The sequence below is a fragment of the Myxocyprinus asiaticus genome, chromosome 36 (assembly GCF_019703515.2).
Source record: "Myxocyprinus asiaticus isolate MX2 ecotype Aquarium Trade chromosome 36, UBuf_Myxa_2, whole genome shotgun sequence".
Taxonomy (NCBI): Eukaryota; Metazoa; Chordata; class Actinopteri; order Cypriniformes; family Catostomidae; genus Myxocyprinus; species Myxocyprinus asiaticus.
In genome coordinates, this window is record NC_059379.1 from 16,553,983 (window position 1) to 16,576,875 (window position 22,893).

Sequence of the window (22,893 nt, forward strand, 5' to 3'; positions counted from 1 at the left end):
AGGAACTGCCTGCAGAGCTCAGAGACAGGATTGTGTTGAGGCACAGAATTGGGGAAGGCTACAAAAATTTTGGCTGCATTGAAGGTTCTCAACAGCACAGTGGCCTCCATAATTTTTAAATGGAAGTTTGGAACAACCAGGATTCTTCCTAGAGCTGGCCACCCGGCCAGACTGAGCAATACAGGGAGAAGGGCCTTGGTAATAGAGGTGACTAAGAACCCGATGGTCACTCTGGTTGAGCTCCAGAGATCATGCGTGGAGATGGGAGAATCTTGCAGAAGGACAGCCATCATTCAACACTCCACCGATCTGGGCTTTATAGCAGAGTGGCCAGACAGAAGCCTCTCCTCAGTGCAAGACACATGAAAGACCTCTTGGAATTTGCAAAAAAGCAAACAAGATTCTCTGGTCTGATGAAATGAAGATTGAACTGTTTGGCCTCAATTCCAAGTGTCATGATTGGAGGAAACCAGGCACCGCACACCACCTGTGCAAAATCATCACAATGGTGAAGCATGGTGGTGGAATGTAGACTAAAATTTTCATGCTGATTAGTATTATTAATCATTATTAGAATTCATAGTCATTTAGTAGTTTTATTTATTAATTTAGTAGTATTATTGATAATTTGTATTACAAGCCTTATATAGGTTTTATATGCAAGCCTTATATAGGTTGTATGTGTAAGCTTATGTAGGTTGTTGTATGTGTAAGCTTTATATAGGTTGTATATGAGTTGCTTTATATGAGTTGCATGTGTTGCATTGTCATGTTTATGTGTTTTGTTCTTGTTTTCATGTCTTTAATTTTCAAGTTTAGTTCCTGTTCCTGTCATGTCATGTGATTTCCTGTTCCCTCATGTGATCTGGTCATGTGTTTCCCCTGCTCACGTGTCTTGTTTTCATTGGTTAAAATGAATTTATTCTTTTTATCTTTTTTATAGTTTAGTCTTGTGATTGGTTGTCTTGTTTACCTGTTACCCATGTCCTTGTATTTAAGCCCTCATGTTTGCCACTGTCTGTTGTCAGGTAATGTGAATGTAACTTTGTTGTTTTGTTTATAGCCAAGTCAAGTCAAGTTCATGTTTATGTTTAGTTCACATTTGTAGTCAGGGTTTTGGGAAATGTGGAAGTTTGGAAAATAAACTGCACTTGGGTTCGTAACTTCATCGTCATCGTCTTCATCATTGTCTTTGCCAGCATCGTTGCAGAATACCTGACCGCCCATAATGAACCCAATATTTCAGCTCCTTCGTCTACGCCAGAGGAGTCGTCCCCTGGAGGAGTATGTTGAGGAATTCTGTGCTCTGGCCTGCAGGGTGGATTTTAATGAGGTTGCCCTCAAGGACTGTTTCCGTTTCAGGCTTAATGAGCCGATTTCCTCTTTAATGCCTGACGGTCGGTGTGCTGCCGGCCTTGCTCAGTATATCGACCTTGCCCTACTGATGGGTGGTTCACCATTCACCGTAGGGGAGATGGCCAACAAGCCAATGCCCATGCCTGCCACGGCCAACGAGCCAACGTTGCCTGCCACTGCCAACATCCACACCCACCACGGCCAACGAGTCAACGCCCACGCCTGCCACGGCCAGCGAGCTGGAGGTTTCATCCATCCCAGAGCCAGCATTGCCAGCCTCGTCCATCCCAGAGCCTGCGTTGCCAACCTCGGCCTCCTGGAGGAGGAGGAGGAGGAGAAAGGCTTCCGTTTCCAAGTCTCTGCCCATGTACACGACCACGGAGGTCGTTTCCAAGTCTCAGCCCATGTTCACAACCACAGAGGTCATCTCCAAGTCTCTGCCCATGTACACGACCACGGAGGTCGTTTCCAAGTCTCTGCTCATGTTCACGACCACAGAGGTTGTCTCCAAGTCTCAGCCCATGTACACAACCATGGAGGTCGTTTCCAAGTCTCTGCCCATGTACACAACCACGGAGGTCATTTTCAAGTCTCTGTCTATGCCCACGACTACAGAGGTCGTACCCGAGTCTCTGTCTACACCCACGAAAACAGAGGTCATTCCCGAGACTCAGTCCATGCCCACGACAACAGAGGTCACTCCCAAGACTCTGCTCATGTTCACGACCACTGAGGTCTTTTCCTAGTCATCCAGGACTCTTAGTCTCGAGCCTACCATGGCTCTGCCTTCTACGGCTTCACTCCTCGAGCCTACCATGGCTCCACCTGCCACTGTTTCATCCCTTGAGCCTCCCATAGCTCCACCTTCCACGTCTTTGCTACATGTCATGGCCGCCAAGCCCAAGTTCCACGTCATGGCTGCCAAGCCTGAGTTCCATGTCACAGCCACGCCAGAGTCAGCTACAGGCCATGTCACAGCCACACCAGAGTCAGCTCCAGGCCATGTCACAGCCACACCAGAGTCAGCTCCAGGCCATGTCACAGCCACGCCAGAGTCAGCTCCAGGCCATGTCACAGCCATGCCAGAGTCAGCTCCATGCCATGTCACCACCACGCCTGAGTCTGCTCCATGCCATGTCACTGCCATGCCTGTGTCTGCTCCATGCCATGTCACGCCTCGGCCTGCTCCATGCCATGTCACAGCCATGCCTGAGTCTGCTCCATGCCATGTCACACCTCAGCCTGCTCCATGCCATGTCTCAGCCTAGCCCCAGACTGCTCCATGCCATTTCACAGCCGAACCTCAGTCTGCTCCATGCCATGTCACAGCCAAGCCCCAGACTGCTCCATGTCATGTCACAACCACGCCTCAGCCTGCTCCATGCCATGTCACAACCATGCCTCAGCCTGCTCCATGCCATGTCTCAGCCAAGCCCCAGACTGCTCCATGCCATTTCACAGCCGAACCTCAGTCTGCTCCATGCCATGTCACAGCCAAGCCCCAGACTGCTCCATGTCATGTCACAACCATGCCTCAGCCTGCTCCATGCCATGTCAAAACCATGCCTCAGCCTGCTCCATGCCATGTCTCAGCCAAGCCCCAGACTGCTCCATGCCATTTCACAGCCGAACCTCAGTCTGCTCCATGCCATGTCACAGCCAAGCCCCAGACTGCTCCATGTCATGTCACAACCATGCCTCAGCCTGCTCCATGCCATGTCAAAACCATGCCTCAGCCTGCTCCATGCCATGTCTCAGCCAAGCCCCAGACTGCTCCATGCCATGTCACAGCCGAACCTCAGTCTGCTCCATGCCATGTCACAGCCAAACCTCAGTCTGCTCCATGCCATGTCACAGCCAAGCCCCAGACTGCTCCATGCCATGTCACAGCCGAACCTCAATCTGCTCCATGCCATGTCACAGCCGAACCTCAGTCTGCTCCATGCCATGTCAAAGCCAAGCTTCAGTCTGCTCCATGCCATGTCACAACCAAGCCCAAGACTGCTTCATGCCATGTCACAAGCAAGACTCTGCTCCATGATGCAGGCCCGCCTCTGCCCCACGGTGCAGGCCCACCTCTGCCCCACAGTCCAGGCCTGCCTCTGCTTAACTGGGGATCTCCATTCCTGCAGCTCAGCCTTGGTCCTCATCCCCATCGGCTCTGCCCCTCGAGCCTCTAAGGTCCCCACTTTCCATTGGCTTTGCCCTGTTCCCATGCCCCAAGCCCTGTCTCGCCAGGCCATGCCCCATGCCCTGTCCCACAAGGCCACATCTCAAGGACCCAATCAAACATCTCTGTAGAAACCTGAAAATGGCTGTCCACCGACGGTCCCCATCCAGCCTGACAGAGCTTGAGAGGATCTGCAGAGAAGAATGGCAGAAAGTCCCCAAATAAGGACCCAATCAAACATCTCTGTAGAGACCTGAAAATGGCTGTCCACCGACGGTCCCCATCCAACCTGACAGAGCTTGAGAGGATCTGCAGAGAAGAATGGCAGAAAGTCCCCAAATCCAGGTGTGCAAAGCTTGTCGCATCATACCCAAAAAGACTTGGCTGTAATCGCTGCCAAAGGTGCTTCAACTAAGTACTGAGTTAAGGGTCTGAATACTTATGTCAATGTGATATTTCAGTTTTTTCTTTTTAATAAATATGCAAAGTTATGAAAAATCTGGTTTTTGCTTTGTCATTATGGGGTATGGAGTGTAGATTGATGTGAATTTTTCTAAAGCATTTTAGCATAAGGCTGCAACATAACAAAATTTGAAAAAAATGAAGGGGTCTGAATACTTTATGAATGCACTGTATATACACACATGAATATACTGTACATACAGTACACCAAAAGGATGTACATATTTGTGTGTTGTGGTACAGAACTGTGTATTTCATGAACTGGAAAAGTGTAATTATTCATCATCTGTAGTTCTGTGAGGTTTTACTAGTTGTTACAGGACATTTTTAGTTGTCAATTGTAGACAATGATGAGATTCAGAAGTTAGGTTTTCTTCTAAGGAAAAAAAGCCTCTGGTTTACAGTGCTCTAAAATGCTCCCTTGGCAAAGAACAAGGCTGTCATGGTTGAGATATGTGTTCCCTCATTAACAGCAATGACGCTTCAAGCTTCATGTCCAGCTTTCACAAATTGTTGGAAATATTTTGAGCCTATGATGAGCACTTGACATAGTTTCATTAAAGCATGAACTAGCCAGTCTCATTTCCTCATATTATGTAAGTCGTTACAGCTTGAGACAAACTAAATGTTCTGTTCTTTTAGGTTTTCCTGTGTTATTGTATTTTCTATAGAAACAGAAGTTGAGGTGGGGTATATCGAAGAATGCATTAATAGGCTTTGGTTTTGCAAAATATATGTATATATATATATATATATATATATATATATATATATATATATATATATATATATATATATATATATATATTTATATATATATACACTATATTGCCAAAAGTATTCACTCACCCATCCAAATAATTGAATTCAGGTGTTCCAATCACTTCCATGGCCACAGGTGTATAAAATGAAGCACCTAGGCATGCAGACTGCTTTACAAACATTTGTGAAAGAATGGGCCGCTCTCAGGAGCTCAGTGAATTTCAGCGTGGTACTGTGATAGGATGCCACCTGTGCAACAAGTCCAGTCGTGAAATTTCCTCGCTACTAAATATTCCACAGTCAACTGTCAGTGGTATTATAACAAAGTGGAAGCGATTGGGAATGACAGCAACTCAGCCACGAAGTGGTAGGCCACGTAAAATGACAGAGCGGGGTCAGCGGATGCTGAGGCGCATAGTGCGCAGAGGTCGCCAACTTTCTGCAGAGTCAATCGCTACAGACCTCCAAAGTTCATGTGGCCTTCAGATTAGCTCAAGAACAGTGCGTAGAGAGCTTCATGGAATGGGTTTCCATGGCTGAGCAGCTGCATCCAAGCCATACATCACCAAGTGCAATGCAAAGCGTCGGATGCAGTGGTGTAAAGCACGCCGCCACTGGACTCTAGAGCAGTGGAGACGCGTTCTCTGGAGTGACGAATCACGCTTCTCCATCTGGCAATCTGATGGACGAGTCTGGGTTTGGCGGTTGCCAGGAGAACGGTACTTGTCTGACTGCATTGTGCCAACTGTGAAGTTTGGTGGAGGGGGGATTATGGTGTGGGGTTGTTTTTCAGGAGCTGGGCTTGGCCCCTTAGTTCCAGTGAAAGGAATTCGGAATGCTTCAGCATACAAGAGATTTTGGACAATTCCATGCTCCCAACTTTGTGGGAACAGTTTGGGGATGGCCCCTTCCTGTTCCAACATGACTGCACACCAGTGCACAAAGCAAGGTCCATATAGACATGGATGAGCAAGTTTGGTGTGGAAGAACTTGACTGGCCTGCACAGAGTCCTGACCTCAACCCGATAGAGCACCTTTGGGATGAATTAGAGTGAAGACTGCGAGCCAGGCCTTCTCGTCCAAAATCAGTGTCTGACCTCACAAATGCGCTTCTGGAAGAATGGTCAAAAATTCCCATAAACACACTCCTAAACCTTGTGGAAAGCCTTCCCAGAAGAGTTGAAGCTGTTATAGCTGCAAAGGGTGGGCCAACGTCATATTAAACCCTATGGATTAAGAATGGGATGTCACTTAAGTTCATATGCGTCTAAAGGCAGATGAGCGAATACTTTTGGCAATATAGTGCTCTCAATAGCGAACCCCTAGTGTCACTACATCGACACAACATCTTGTTCCCTCTCCCATCTTGTTACATCAGTAACAAAGATTTTTGACTGCACAGGGGTTTAAGAGAATTAGCTCAGAAATTATTATATATATATATATATATATATATATATATATATATATATAATAATTTCTGAGCTGATTCTCTTAAACACCTGTGCAGTCAAACATCTTTGTTACTGATGTAACAAGATGGGAGAGGGAACAAGATGTTGTGTCGATGTAGTGACACTAGGGGTTCGCTATTGAGAGCCACAATCACCTTTGCTTTATTCAAAGGTGATTGTGTCGCAGGGAGCGCTCGACCACGTAGTGACCTTCCAGCGAGTTAGGTAAGGCATCTCCCTGGTCCCGATAAGGGTGGGAGGAGGCACTTACCCGAGGAAGCTACAGGCGGTGGCCTTTCCTGATTTTTGTATTAAGCAATTTCCCACCGAGCACCTGCTAGAATAACGCTGGGGAAGTGCTCTTCCCTCTCTAGGTGGGAGAGCACTACGGAGACCACATCCTAGCAGAGGGAGGATAACATGTGGAGAATATGTCACATGGACTTACCGACAGGGAAGTTCACATATGGAATGATGCCACTGCGGAGGACCCTATGGAGAGGGTACACAGCAACAGTGGCCAAGGCAGAGCAGAGCCCTGACGAGGGGAAGCACAGGGTTCACCACAGGGGAAACCAAACAGTGGAAATGCATCATATGGGATTACCGAGGGGGGAATCACCGTATATGGAGCACTGAGCCCAAGTACACGGGCTCACCTGAAAAGGGGCATACCATGAGTACTGGGCCTGGCGGCGTTACTCCTCCGCCGAGTTCGCCACCGAATTGTGCTTAAATAATTAAAGAGGCGTCCAGTGTTCACCAGTTGCGGGGAACTGTTGAGGACAAGATAGCGCACATTATCACCATAAAAGTGGAAAGGCGCAATGCAAGCAATACACCCGACCAGCTGCCCGGCCTACCTGTTGTTACCCCATAACACTCGGGTTGAAACCGGTTCTATGTGCAGGTTGTAGAACCTCACAAAGGTATTGGGTGTAGCCCAACACACTGCTCTGCATATTTCTGCTAGAGAGGTGCACCTCGCCAGTGCCCAGGAGGATGCAACACCTCTGGTGGAGTGCGCCCAGACTCCCAAAGGGCAAGGCAGGTCTTGTGATTGGTAAGCCAGAGAAATGGCATCCACAATCCAATGGGACAACCTCTGTTTGGAGACAGCTTTCCCCTTCTGCTGCTGTCCAAAGCAGACAAAGAGCTGCTCCGAGCGTCTAAAGCTCTGCATGCGGTCCAGATAGATGTGCAACGCGCAAACTGGACACAGCAATGACAAGGCCAGTTCTTCCTCCTCTGAAAGGAGTGCTTGCAGGTTCACCACCTGATCCCAGAAGGGAGTGGTGGGAACTTTGTGCACGTAACCGGGCCGGGGTCTCAAGATCACGTGACAGTGTGCTGGCCCGAACTCCAGGCATTCACTGGTGACAGAGAGCACCTGCTGGTCCCCAACTGTTTTGATAGAAGTGAGCACCACCAGGAGGGCTGTCTTCAGCGACAAAGTGCTGAGCTCGGCCAGCTCCAGGGGCTCAAAGGGGGCTCTCTGTAAGGCAGGTAGGACCACAGAGAGATCCCAAGAGGGAATCAGGCACGGTCTAGGGGGATTCAATCTCCTCGTGCTTTTAAAGAACCTGGTGATCAGGTCATGATGCCGTGAGGGTCTCCCATCCAGTGTATCATGATATGCTGCTATGCAGCCATGTACACCTTCAGGGTAGAGGGAGACAACCTTCTCTCCAGCCCCTCCTGTAGGAAGGACAACACAGACCTGACTGTGCATCTCCGTGGATCTTCCCCACGGGAAGAACACTAATTCGTGAAGAGACGCCACTTCAGAGTGTACGGCTGCCTCATGGAGGGGGCTCTGTCCTGAGTGATCATGTCTACCACCACTGGCGGAAGGCCTGCTAGGTCCTCCGCATCCTGTCCAAGAGTCAGACGTGGAGATTCCAGAGGTCTGGCCATGTGTGCCGGAGCATGCCCTGCCCCTGAGTGAGAAGGTCCTGCCTCAGGGGAATGTGCCAGGGAGGGGCTACTGCCAGGAGCATCAGGTCTGAAAACCAAGTTCGGTTGGGCCAGTACGGCGCAACCATCAGGACTTGTTGCCCATCCTCCTTGACTTTGCACAGTGTCTGTGCAACGAGGCTCACTGGGGGAAACGTGTACTTGCACATTCCCCGAGGCCAGCTGTGCACCAAGGCATCTGTGCCGAGGGGAGCCTCAGACAGGGAGTACCAAAGGGGGCAGTGAGAGGACTCTCAGGAGGCGAATAAGTCCACCTGTGCCTCCCTGAATCTCTCCCAAATTAGCTGGACTACATGGGGGTGGAGTCTCCGCTCTCAATGGAGCATTACCTGCTGTGAGAGTGCATCTGCCGTATGGTTGAGGACACCCGGGAGGTGAGTGGCTCGCAGAGACTTCAACGTCTGCTGACTCCAAAGGAGGACGCAGCAGGCGAGTTGCAACATGCGATGTGATCGGACGCTGCCCTGGCGGTTTATGTATGCCACAGTCACTGTGTTGTCCGTCCGGACCAACACGTGCTTGCCCTGAATCAATGGCCGAAGCCTCCGCAGGGCCAGTGATACTGCCAGCAACTCTAGACAATTGATGTGCCATTGCAGGCGGGGCCCTGTCCAAAGCTCTGATACGCCCCAGCCCAAATTCTAGGCATCCGTCATGACCATGACGCACCTCGAGACCTGCTCTAAGGGAACCCCTGCCCGTAGAAATGCCAGATCTGACCAAGGGCTGAAAGTCTGGTGGAATTGTAACGCACTGGGTGCCATGGCACCATGCCCACCTTGGGACTTGAGTCTGTAGCCAGTGCTGGAGCGGTCTCGTATGCATCAACCTGAGGGGGAGTACTGCTGCCAAGGATGCCATATGCCCCAGGAGCCTCTGAAATTGTTTCACCAGGACCGCTACCTTCTGTCTGAAGTTTCTGCATCAATATCTTGAACAGAAGCCTGTGTAAGGCTCTGTTCAAGGCACACAGATCCATGATTGGGCACGCCCCCCCCCCCCCTTGGGCATGATAAATTAAGGGTTGTAAAAGCCCTTGTGTGACTCGGCTAAAGGGACGGGTTCTATCACTCCCTTCGCCAGAAGTGTGGCGACCTCCGCCCGAAGGACCGAGGCATCCTCACCTCGCACTGTGGTGGAGAGGAGGACACCACTGAACCTGGGCGGCTGTCTGGCAAACTGGATAGTGTAGCCTAGCTGGATCAACCTTGTTGAGCCATAGCAATGGGCTAGAAAGCGCTAACCAGGCTTCCAGCCTCTGCACTAATGGCACCAGGGGGATGATTGGATTTATCATGCCCAGGGTGGGTAGTTTGTGGCAAGGCAGAGCAGACACCCCACCGGCAAGAGTGGATATCGTCCGGCCCAGGGTGCGTGCAGTAAATTTCGTCACCCATAGTGCGAGTTCGGTTGCGGTACGCAGTTCCTGCATAAGCCCTGGGTCGGTCCTACCCTCGTGCAGATCTTTGAGCGCCTTGGCCTGGTGGACCTGCAGGATGGCCATGGCGTGCAGGGCGGAAGCAGCCTGACCCGCAGTGTTGTAAGTTATTAATGAAATTAAAGAAAAAAATATCTCCTATTCCCGGATCAGATTAAGTGGTGTGGGTGTTCCCTGTCTGTCATTCACTCGACATTGTGTCAATGTAGTGACACTAGGGGTTCGCTCTTGATCACCTTTGCTTTATTCAGAAAAGGCCAATGAAAATTGTCGAGTGGAATTTGCATGCCAATTTCTGCCCCAGACATACAGGTATAAAAGGAGATGGTGTGCACCACTCATTCAGACTTGTTCTTCGGAGTGCAGCCCGTGAAGGCGGTGCGCCGGTTTGGTGGAACCACTCCCCATTTCCAGGAGCGGGTATAGGTTGAGAGGGAGGAGAGGGTGGGACAAGAAGAGGAGAAGCAACAGAGGGAGAGAGAGAGAGATAGTTGGACTGCTGCTTGCCGGATTCTGGCTAGGCTGCCATGTGGGCTTCGGCCAGCTGGACACTATCATCCACCAACATGGGGCGATGGCACTGGACCCACTCCGTATATATATATATATATATAAATATATAGTTATATTAACATTCATATTTATTTCAAGAAAGAGTAATTAAGGGGGGCTTGGGTAGCTCAGTGGTAAAAGACGCTGGCTACCACCCATGGAGTTCACTAGTTCGAATCCCAGGGCATGCCATGTGACTCCAGCTAGGTCTCCTAAGAAACCAAATTGGCCAGGTTGCTAGGGAGGGTAGAGTCACATGGGGTAACCTCCTTGTGGTCGCTATAATGTGGTTTGTTCTCGGTGGGGCGCGTGGTGAGTTGAACGTGGATGCCGGGGTGGATGGCGTGAAGCCTCCACACGCACTGTCTCCGTGGCAACGTGCTCAACAAGCCACGTGATAAGATGCGTGGGTTGATGGTCTTAGAAGCGGAGGCAGCTGGGATTTGTCCTCCGCCACCCGGATTGAGGCGAATCACTATACGACCACGAGGACTTAAAAGCACATTGGTAATTGGGCATTCCAAATTTGGAGAAAAAGGGGAAAAAGAAAAAAAAAGAAAGAGTAATTAATTGTGCTTATTACTTTGAAATTGCCCATAACTTCAAGCAGCCTGTGAAGATCTGATTGAGAAAACTGTGCTAATAATAAAGTGTCATTATTACGTTCATTGTTCCCTAGACTTATGAAAGATTTGGAAGCCTGCAGAGCATTATTTGCACTGGTCGACAGAAATAACAACATTCATTCATGAATACAGCATTATATGTCTAGTAGTGTAGGTCTGCACAAGTATTATATGGTTGCAATCTTTCTAGTCCATTATGCATTTCAGTGAGTGGTCCATCTTTTATAAATGCATAATATGAGTCTATAGAAACCTTGTCACTGATTTGAATGTGCTGTTGTAGAGTATAATTTTAGGGTGGAAATGGAAAGTATACATGCAATGAAGGTTATTTTGTATGACCAAAAAAGTTTAATTTAACAAATAGTATGACAGTTGTGTAGTACACAACACATTTCAGCTGGTTCTACCAGTGGTTTGTTTGATTTTGCTGTGTTACATTTGGTGTTTAAAATATGTACATTTTCAAATACACACACAAAGATATCTTAAAACAGTGTTTATCAAAGGAATAGTTCACCCAATAAAAATAATTCTCTCAATTTCTCACTGTGGAGGTGAGGCTGTGGTCAAGTGCCTGTCTTGGGAGAGGGAAAGTGGTAAGGACATCCACCTGAGATGAATTGTGACTAATTACCATTTCCATGTTCTCAGTGAGAGTTAAAAGATAAAAATGGCTCAAAAAGATGGCTCGAACCCCTATTATTTGCAGTGCGAGAGGTCCCGCAAGCATCCACAGGGTTTTCCCTGTTTTAACTGTTATATGGGCGTAAGTCCCGTGGCGTCTTAGACATCATGAAGGAAAATTGGGAGGAGGGAAAAAAGTGAAACTTTTTTCAAAGTTAAAATAAAATTCACTCTTGACCTGAGAGCAAAACGCCATAAACTGGGGCGACTATCACAGGAGAATTTGCTAGAAGCTCAAGAACATCAGTCCCGGCTGTATAATAGGGGAGCTCGGCTATGGGAATTTGCACCGGGAGATAAACTATTACTGCCCACATCGAGCTCTAAATTACTCACAAAGTGGCAAGGGCCCTTTGAGGTCACACGGCGAGTTGGGGAAGCTGATTATGAGGTAGTGCTTCGGATAGAGACGGGGATCGTCAAATTTACCACCTCAACAACTAAAACCATGGAGAGAGGTGGTCCCCATATCCTTGGTGACGACAGTTCCGGAGAGGGAGGAGCTCAGCCTGGAGGTGAGTCTAAAAGCCAATCAGTTCACCCTGGTCCGTGGTGTAGACCACCTCTCGCCATCACAATGTACGGAGGTTGCCAGGTTGCTAAATAATTTCTCTGACATGTTCTCGCCTCTCCCCGGCCACACTAATCTCATAAAACACCAAATTGAGACAACCCCAGAGTTAGTGGTACATAGTCGTCCCTACTGCTTACCCGAACACAAGAAACAAGTAGTATGGGAAGAATGAAAGGCCATGCTAGATATGGGCATAATAGAAGAATCCCACAGCGACTGGGCCAGTCCGGTGGTTCTGGTGCCTAAGAGCGATAGCTTGGTCCGGTTCTGCGTACCATTTCAATCTGAGGGTGGTTCTGAGGTCGCTGCGAAGAGCAGGGCTCACAATAAACCCAAAGAAGTGAGCAATTGGGCGGGTGGAGGTACAGTATCTGGGGTTCCACTTAGGTCATGGCCAGGAGCGACCCCATATTTATAAAACCACAGCAATCATGATCTGCCTGAGACCCAAGACCAAAAAGGAGGTGAGACAGTTTCTGGGGCTGGCCGGCTACTATCGAAGGTTTGTGCCTAATTTTTCCGATGTCACCAGCCCGCTGACTGATCTCACTAAAAAGGGAGCCCCAAACCCGGTCTAGTGGATGGAGCCGTGCCAACAAGCTTTCACGCAGGTAAAAGCTGCACTTTGTAGTGGGCTGCTTCTGCATTCCCCTGATTTCTCTCTCCCTTTTGTTTTACAGACAGACGCATCGGACAGGGGGGTGGGTGCTGTTCTGTCCCAAATGGTGGAGGGGGAGGAGCTCCCGGTGCTGTACATTAGTCGGAAGCTCTCTATGAGAGAGACAAAGTACAGCACCACAGAGAAGGAGTGTCTGGTCATCAAGTGGGTGGTCCTCACTCTCCGCTACTATTTGTTGGGACTAGCATTAGCCCTCTGTTTGGACCACGCCCCACTCCAATGGCTCCACCGCATGAAGGATGCCAATGCTTGGACCACCCGTTGGTATCTGGCAATCCAGCCATTTAAGTTTAAGGTGGTCCACAGACCGGGGCACAGATGGCTGTCGCGGACTTCCTCTCCAGGAAAGGGGAGGGGTGAGTGGGCAGTCCGGATGGTTCCCCCTGCCTGAGTCAGGCAGTGGGGGTATGTGGAGGTGAGGGTGTGGTCAAGCGCCCTTCTTGGGAGAGGGAAAGCGGTAAGGACATCCACCTGAGATGAATTGTGACTAATTACCATTTCCATGTTCACAGTGAGAGTCGGGGGAGATAAAAGATGGCCCAGTCCTCCGAAAGGGAGAGAAAGCCTGGCTGAGAAGCTGTTTGTGTGTTTGAATCGAAGCTTCACCGTTGCGCTTTAAGCGAACGTGTTTATTTTCTGTTAATAAAAATTGACATTCCTGAGTTGGAATCGCTGTGTCCCGCTTCCTCCTTTTGACCCAAATACGAACATCTGTTACACTCACCCTCATGCTGTCTCTAACTCGCATAACTTTCTTTCTTCTGCACAACACAAACAAAGATATTTTGATGGAAATCCAAGGTGTTTTTGTTCATACAACAAGCTCCAAAAAGACATAAAGGTAGCATAATCCATAAAACTTGAGTGGTTTAATCCATGTCTTCTGAAGCAATAAGATACATTTTGGGTGAGAAACAGTCTAAAATGTAACTCCTTTTTCACTATAAATCTTGTCATCAGCAGTCTCCTTGGCACTATCATGATTTAATCATGAATCAAGCTTTGATTGACTTGCATTGCATGGACAAAAACACATAATTTCTCCCTCAAAATATCTTCGTTTGTGTTCAGCAGAAGAAAGAAAGTCATACTGTGCGAGTCTGAGATGGCATATGTGTGAATAAATGATGAGAGAATCTTAATTTTTGGGTCAACTATTCCTTAAAGATATATACAGAAGGATGAACAAGTGTTGTTATAAAATACCTGTTAGCTGATTTATCTGAATCTGAAATGGAGTAAATGCAACATTTCTGGTTACAAACAGGCAAAAGGAGAAGAAGGGCTCTGGCTGCACCCTTTATGCCACTTCAACAGGAAATTGGGCTTTACCATTTCAATCAAAAAAGTAGGGCCCCTTATTCACCTGTTTACCTCTTCGTAATAGTTTCTAAGATACATCTATGTATTAGTTTAGTTATGCTTATATTTGTATATTTATGTAAATATTTTAGGTATTATTTGTTAGTGGTGATGGTCATATTTTGAGTTGTGCCAGGTCTACTGGATGTATAGTTAACCCAGAAATGACAATTCTGTCATAATTTACTCATTCATATCATTCCAAACCCATATGACTTTTTACACACACAAAAAGTAGGTGTCATGAACAAACATTTAACATATTCAGTTGCAATCGAAATTATTCAACCCCTCCAAGACAGTAAGGATGTACAAAGTTAAGCTTTTCTGATGACCCAGAATTTTTAAACTTTATATCTGAATCAGTTGAGTGACACATTCAAAGTCATAGTGTGAATATATAACCAAATATTTCTAAATAGCAGGATTTTTAAAAAATACAGCCATGTCATAATTATTCAACCACTATTGCATGTAGCTGTTTCTTAAATATGTAAGGCTACACAAGTAATTCTTTTAAAACAAAATTAAGTCATCAATCTGCAATGGCACTTATTTAAGTTTTATAATTGAAGTTTAGCATTGTCAGCAAAAATGTATTTCTATGCAAAAAATGCAATTAAAAATAAGCTGTCTCAAAAGCTAATAGAGGAGATTATTTCATTACACAAGAAAAGTCATGGCTAAAAGTACATTTCCAAGGCACTTCAATTTCCTATAGACAAAGTTGGCAGCACCATTCATACATTTTTTTTTAAATATGGTACAACAGCAACCTTCTTGGGGTGTGGAAGAAAGCAAAATGTGATGCCTTCAGTGTGTAAATTGAAGCTCGGTGATCACTGGACTTTCCAGCAAGACAATAACACCAAGGATACATCCAAGTTGTCCAAAACCTGGTTCAGGGAATGTCCTTAAATGGCACTTTCAGTCCATCACTAAAATCCCATTGCAAACTTTTGTTGGGATTTCAAGGAAGCAGTGGCAGCACAAAAACCAAAGAATGTCAATGAGCTGGAAGCTTTTGCTCATGAGAAATATGTATAAATCCTAATAGAGAGGTGTCCGAAGCCTGAGAACACTTACCTGAAACATTTATTTGCTGTTGTTAAGGATAAAGGATGCTCCACAAATGATTGAATTTGGGGGTTGAATATTTTTGACATGACATTTGTGGAGAGAATTAGTTATTTTTAATTAAATAATTTGGGTAAACTGAACTCTTTGTTCTCAAAATCACTCAAATGTGTATTAAAAACTTTGACTGTTTACTGAGGTTTTAGTTGATGTATCACCAGAATGTATTGCTGGTCAGGGGGGTTGAATAATTTCGATTACAACTGTACATATATATATAAGTAGAGAGAGAGAGAGAGAGAGAAAGAGAGAGAGCATTAATTAATCTTTGTTAATAAAAATACATTTGTTCAATGTTAGTTCAATGCATTAACTAATGTTATCTAATACAACTTTTGATTTAAAAAATGTATAACTATATGTTTTAATTAACATTAACTAAGATTAATAAATGCTGTAAAATTATTATTCATTGTTAGTTCATTGTAACTAATGTTAGCAAATGGAAACTTATTGTAAAGTGTTACCAAAATTTTTTTCAAGTAAGACAATAATATAGTGCCTTGTGTTTTTAGGGTAGTTATGGAAGCAGATATGCCTTTCAGGCTAAAAGAGCTGACAGATCTACAGCCAAATTGGAAGGGAAAAAAAAAAATAAACAAAGCCAAGGGAAAAAAAATAAAAAATGGGCAGAGGAGATTATAACCAACTCAGAAAAAAGACTGAATGTGCAAACTGATGGAAAAGATAGATGGGGATGTGCCTCAGTTTATTTTTAACCTCTAAAATAAAAAGCACACGCTCCTGCTCTGCAAATAGATACCATGTGGTCAGGTTTTGTATGGTTTCCATGCGTAGCATCAAGAAACCAACATTTCTTTCCAAGAAACTCAGAGGATAGTCTGAAAAGAGGGTCACACAGAACATTGTGTGCAGCTCAGAGAATCAAACCATCTTCTACCTGTTCTTCTCAGTCATTCACACATTTCCCCCTTTGGCTACACTCTCTCAAACTCCACTTGATCTTAACTTCACCCAGCAATGTGTAAATTTTCCATCTGTACTGCACAAAGAAATACCAAAACTGGACAACACGAGCCTATTCACAACAATTGAAGTCCAGGAACAGTAAACAAATCTGGAATATTTTTCAAGCAGAAATCTGCTTCTTCATTTCAAAATATTTGTATGTTTTCATTTTATGTTTCAAGTAAAATATAATTTATCACAATAAACCTCTGAATATTTGTCTGAAACTACACATTGTTACAGCCAGTCAGTAATTAGACTGATTTAAGTTTCACTAATCTTTATATTGGTTTCAAAAAGTGCACATAATAATGGTTTGTGTGAAATGGAACAGATGCAATTAGGCAGATTGGTAGAGTTTTATGAGATTTAAAAATCCCAAGTGACCTTGTGCATCCAAGTTGTTGCTCTGTCTCAGTCTCCCATTCTCCAGATGGACCGCTCAGTAAAGACGGCTTTCACTGCCAGAATTCCCCAGGAATTTAAAGGGAACAAAACGAAAGAAGAGACAACAGAAGCAAGTCCTGAGGGGGAGAGCAATGACATCCGTGTTTATGTGTGTGTGTCGGGGGGGGGGGGGGGGGGGGCACTAACCTCCTTAAGGCTACTGCAAACACTGCAGGAGCCAAACACCGCCAATGGAGAGAATTAGATCGTATTGCCTTTCTTTCTTGCAGGTCCAGCATACTCGCTCTCAAAGATAAATTCAACTAGAGCTGTCGTAAGGGTTTTGGGCCAGTTGGATCCATTAAATGTGCCTTTTTACTGCCAAGTGTCTGGGGGTGGGCTACCCACAAAAATGTTGTCCCATGGCCTGTAAATTCAAGTGATGCCGCCAAAATGCAAAAACATTTTGATCCATCAAACAGCATTTAAAAATCAAAAGTTCACACTTTTAATGGGGTTTTGCAGGATAGTCACTTGAACTCCAGGGGCCAAGGACAAAATTTCTTACATTTTCCCCCTTAAAGATGGCCCTGCTTTTGGAAACTTACAAATATTAGCAGTCACTCCTATTAAATTCATATTTCTTTAAATAACACACAGATATTACCAGAATAAATCATTCTAATCAGAGTGAGCTATGATAAATTTTGTTTTCATGTCTGAGAATTAACCATTTTCTAAGAAAAATGTAAAGCTCCATTATGCATCATACTCCGAGTTAGAACAGAGTATTTCATCATCAATCAAAGTTGCAATGTCTCATAAAATGCTGATAATTTTCCTAGTTGTTCACATCAAAGCACTGAGTTATGACTTCAATCACAAACAAGGAGGCATTGCAGGCGGGCATGAACAATGCAGAGTATCTTGGCTGAAGCAACGCATGAGTCTGAGCTCCATCCCTGAAGCCTTCAGAATTTCCACTGAATCCATCAACAGTGCAAATGAATAGGCATCTAATGTCAGATTATCAGATTCATCAGCCAAACAGATTTATGTATTTGTTCTTGCTGGGTGTGGTCTTTTAGATATGTACCGGTCAAGGCCTTCTAGCTGGCCTTCAGTGACGCAATCACGCACTGAGTGATGGACGTAATTCGAAAGCAAAGAGCACGAGACAAGACCTAGCTGACAGAGTTGGCTGTCATTATTGCCACTATCGCCATTGAGAAAGAGATCCTTATAGATTTAAAAACCCGAGATGTTGTGCATGATCGTGTGCTTGATTTATTTATTATACAGGAAAGGAGGACTGATTTTCACTTCAAGTAAATTGGTAAGTGCTATTTGTATTGTTATAGCAACATTTCTAAGTGTAAATTAGGCATTCAGTGTCTTTTCAAGTTTTGAAAAGTAACCGAGTACCCTGACGAAACAAAATGTATTGCAAGCGACATTTAAATTACAAATATGATTAGATAGCTTTTTCCAGGCATTGAAAAACTCCTTGGTAGATTCATATGAAAAATTATAATATTTGAATGTCAGTTCAGGAGATGTGTCCAACTCTTATTTAATAATGTACTTCACAAAACAATCATGCTGCAGTTAAAATTAGGCTGGCTTGAGCATTCAGCGTCTTTTCAACTTTTGGCTTTCGTGCATGAACGTGTTTTTATAATGTCAATTGGTGATATTAGGTGGCTGCGACGAAATGTATGATGTCCATAGGGCGTCTTGTTAATTGTGGAACAGTGTTTTCAATTGCACTGAAGGCCTAGACTAAAAATGCACGGGTCACCACTGGATGTTAGGCAAAATGTTAGCCCTAGTCATCTTTAACTGCCAATGCAGTTTAGTTTCTCTTTAGTGTCACATTTATCACTCCAATATTGAGTAGACATACAATGTAATAATTGCTCAGTAAAGATATGGAATGACCTGCACAGTTGTTTAGACCAAAAAGTCCATTAAAGTACATGACCACAATCATTTTATCTCATCAGTGTGGGTTTCCAAATATCGAATCAGAGGGAACAGCAGAGAGATGTGCACTAACCTGCTCATGGTACTCAATGCCCATGCTGAGTGTGTTAATGAGAATGGCGATCATTATTCCTCTTCCAAAGTACTTGCTGTCCACAATCTTGCGGAAAGTGTCACACACCAGCCTCCAGAAAAGCACCACCTTCGCTACCCGAGCTCCTAATGCAAACTTCTTCTTCCTGTTGGGATCTCTGCTGTCCCGATAATGGGCATCCTGAGTGAACTCATACACGCCCTCACTGTCAGAGTCTGCCGTCTCATTCCCATCCATTCCCTCTGAGTCATTGCCCATCGATTTAGCACAATACGGACATGTCTCGGGGTCAAAGGTCAAAGTGGTGTCCAAGTTTGTGCAACTGCAGTTTGTGGGGGTATCCTTGCAGATGATCTTGCCTGAAATTCATAAGAAACATATAAGAGAAAATTACAAATATAGCTAATATCCAAACGTTGTTTTTTCACTGTATAGTCGTCCCCACACCAATCTTAAGATTTTGTATTTATGTACCCAATAGATCTTGGTATGTAAGTATGTGCAAGTGTTTTTAAAGGTAATTATCTGATTTATCTACTTTATTTTTCATTTTATTGATCTGATTTATACAGTGGGATCCAAAGTCAAAATCTGGGATTCAAAATCCATTTTAAACCTGTAAATAAACAGAAAGTTTTAGAATTTTGAAAACAATAAAACAAAGAAATGTTATGACATAAAATGAATAAGAAACACTTAAGATTCTGCGCTATTCACATCTTTCTCCACAGGAAGCTGAAAAATTTGGGAAGATATGGGGTGTACATGTTTTCTTTAGTGCTGGCTCAGGTAAGAGCAGGGGAGTCATTACATTGATAAGTAAACATCTAAAATTCAAATGTCTCAAACATATTAAAGATATATTTGGAAGAGTCATTACTGTTTTAGCAGAAATTCTGGGGCAAAGGTTGATTTTGGCTAATATTTACGCACCTAACACTGATGATCCAAGCGAGTGTAAAAATTACCATCCAATTTCCCTGATCCAGCTAGACATTAAAATATTGTCAAAAGTTTTGTCTAATCGATTAAGTAAAGTTATGACATCTCATATACATATAGATCAGGTGGGGTTTATTGATAGATTTATGATGGTGGGAGGTGTGGCGCATAAGCTTCTGCTTTTTGCAGATGATATTTTATTATTCGTCTCCGACCCTACTAGATCTATGCCTTGCCTCCACAGAATCATTCATTCTTTTTCTAAGTGCTCAGGATACAGATTTAATTGGTCTAAATCCAAAGCTTTGGATCTGACAACGTAATGCCCAGTAACAGCTTTCCAGCCGGGCACCTTCCAGTGGCCCAAACAGGGCATTAAGTATTTGGGTATTTTATTCCCAGCAAATTTGTCTGATTTAGTTAGAGTTGTCTGATTTAGTCAGATACTCTGACCCAGTCTTCTGGGCATAACAATTTGACCCTTGTCAAAGTCACTCAGGTCTTTACTCCTGCCCATTTTTCCTGCATACAGCACCTTGACTACGAGAACTGATTGTTCGCTTACAATCTAATCTACCCAGACCTTGACATGTGGCCTTGGTAGGAGATGATCAACGTTATTCACTTCACTATTTATTTTTATTTATTTTTTAAGTTTTGATGTTGTGTCTAGTTAAAAGTATTGTAAAATACTTCAAATTTCTAACCGATATTTGTAATTTCCCATTCTAAACTACTGTGTCTCACATTCAGTTCAAGTAACTGTAAAAGTCAATTTACCTGGAGGATCTTGTGTCTCTACCAGGCACTGTGAGGTGCTGATAGGAGTTGGGGGGATGTTTAGGTTGGTAAGGATACTAGCTGTGCAGCTGCCTCCTCCTGGCTCAAGGATTCTTTGTCTGAGCTGCTCTAATGCCAGAGATGACTGTAACGTGGGATAGTTCTTATGGACTGGAGCTGCAAATGGCACCGAATTCCTCTTGTATGTCTGGAGCACTGTGGGAAAAGGTGATGGCCCACAGCGCAGCAGCTCGAGATGGTCTGGAGTGTGAAAGACACTGTTCAGAGATTCGGCACTGGCGGGACCCAGTGACACCGAAGATGGAGAGCAGCAGTCCTGCTGAGGGATAATAACAGGGAGCATTAGATGGCCAGACTGGGAGCTAGTGTCCACATCAGTTCGGACACTCCCATTGCCCAAATGGTAGTGGTGGTGAAGGTGATGGTGTTGATGATGCAAGACATTGCGAATGGACCCCTGCCGCTGCTTCTGCCGACGTCTTTTAGTGGGTGGTGGTTCCAACGGTGGAGAGGCACAGACCCTGAGGCCTGCCAGGCGACCGGCAGCCCGGATGAGGTGTCCGATATGCCTGCTGGCTTTGCGAATTATGTGGACCAGGTACTTCAGCAGCTCGTCATAACAGCTTCCTGGCTCGGAGAAGCTATTAAGAGTGCTGGCGTTGGACCTGAAGCGTACTCTCTGCTCCTTCATAAGCTGACTCTCCCTTTGCTTGGTCTCAGAGAATTGCGTCGCTATGACAACTAAACAAAGGTTGATCATGAAGAATGAGCCCACCTGAAAAACAGCAGAGGGAGCAAAGTAGACCATGAACCGAGAGTGCTTCTCTACTCATTAACAATGTTGTTACTGTAACAATAAGAAAAGATGGCATGGTAAAAATAGAAGCCATAAAATCAATTGTTATTTTCTGTACTGAGATTACCAGTTAACATGAATCAAAATGAATAGATTGCACAGTCAGGGTAACTGCACATTTAACAGGGATAATTTCAATAAATATGTTGTACAACAGTGAAGGCTATGTTAAATGCCCCTATATGTACACAACATGGCCAAAATTATGTGGACAGCTCATTCTAATTTATACGTTTGGCTATTTTAACTGCTCTTTCCTTAGACAACCATTTAAAGAATGGGTTTCCCAGAAGAGTGAAAGCTGTTAAAACAGCAAAAGGAGGATAACCTCCCTATTAATGCCCATTGTTTTCAAATTAAATGTTAACAAACACATTTCTAGGTGAGGTGTTCAGCTGTCCACATAATTTTGGCCCTGTTGTTTATGTACCTTGTTGATACCAATAATAAGCCTCAGTCAGAATCATTATGTGTCGAGTGACATGGAACGCATTTCATTCATTCCATTTTATCATAGAAATCATTTTGTCAAGGCTACACAAAACATAATTCATTGCATATGTTCTGAACATATTACTTTTTCTTCAAAAATGTATTGCTGACTATTAGAAAATGTAATCTTTTGGAGATGATCCTCTTGTTCTTTTTCTGCGAGCTATCTTAGCCTGTCTGAGCCAGAGTAACAGTAAGTCTTATCAATGAGAGTGATAGTCTTAAAAAATGTGCCCTGGCCAGCCCAGCTCAGCTCAAAGCCACTCACTATGATCAGGAGGATGAAGTAGATGAAATTGTAGAAGGAGTGAGCATCCATAACAAAGTACATGATGTCCACCCATCCCTCCAGAGTAATAACCTACAGGAAAGAAGAATAGAGAAGAGGGATTCAAAGCAGCTTATATGCATTTTGTTCAGTAAAATGCTATTTAAAATAAAAAGCTTTTGCTATGATTATAAATAGGGATAGGCCGATATCCAAGCTATAGGGCAGGCTGGTTCTTTGGATGATACCTGGCTACTGAGATATCAGCATCAGCTCATAAAATAAGTCAGTTACAAAATAAATCAATAAACTTAAACGGTTCTCTGGAATACTTGTTTCGGATTGGTCAATTACAGCATTCTGCAGACAAATATTTTTTTTTATAATGAACCCTAAACAGTATATTTGACCGCTGTCCCTTGCAACCAGTCTATTATTAGTATAATGTCTCTCATAGCAATCTGCAATCTCTTTGTTCTCCCATGATTATTTCACACACCAAAATCTATTTATTTACTTAGTTGTTAGAAATCATGCAATAAGCAAAATGCCTTTGTAATAAATGTCTTTTTAGTGATTAAAAAGTAATCAGTGAGTAAATATTATGAAAAATTAGTGTTAAATTAAATACAGTAATTTTGTTTACATTTTCTATTTGTTATCATTAAATTGCATTATATACTGTATATCAGCATAATATCTGCCACCGGCACTCCTGCTCTACCAATATCGACATATTGGTCTTTTTAATTACGGATATGTCACAAACAGTGACATGGAAACTGAGACCTGTGGAAATACATGTATCTATGATTGAATGCACCTGTGATTATTTTTTGGTTCTGAATGCCTGATGATTCAG

General features: G+C 44.3%; 1 protein-coding gene across 1 annotated transcript in view; it reads right to left on the bottom strand.

The window, feature by feature from the left end:
* LOC127426981 (voltage-dependent T-type calcium channel subunit alpha-1G-like) overlaps window positions 1-22,893 on the bottom strand; it is a 334,253-nt gene that overhangs the window by 120,213 nt on the left and 191,147 nt on the right. Inside the window, exons 8-10 of the mRNA XM_051674227.1 lie at window positions 22,032-22,124; window positions 20,395-21,190; window positions 18,652-19,031 (exon numbers count right to left, since the gene is read on the bottom strand). Coding sequence (XP_051530187.1) covers window positions 18,652-19,031; window positions 20,395-21,190; window positions 22,032-22,124 — 1,269 coding nt within the window. The remainder of the gene's footprint in view (window positions 1-18,651; window positions 19,032-20,394; window positions 21,191-22,031; window positions 22,125-22,893) is intronic.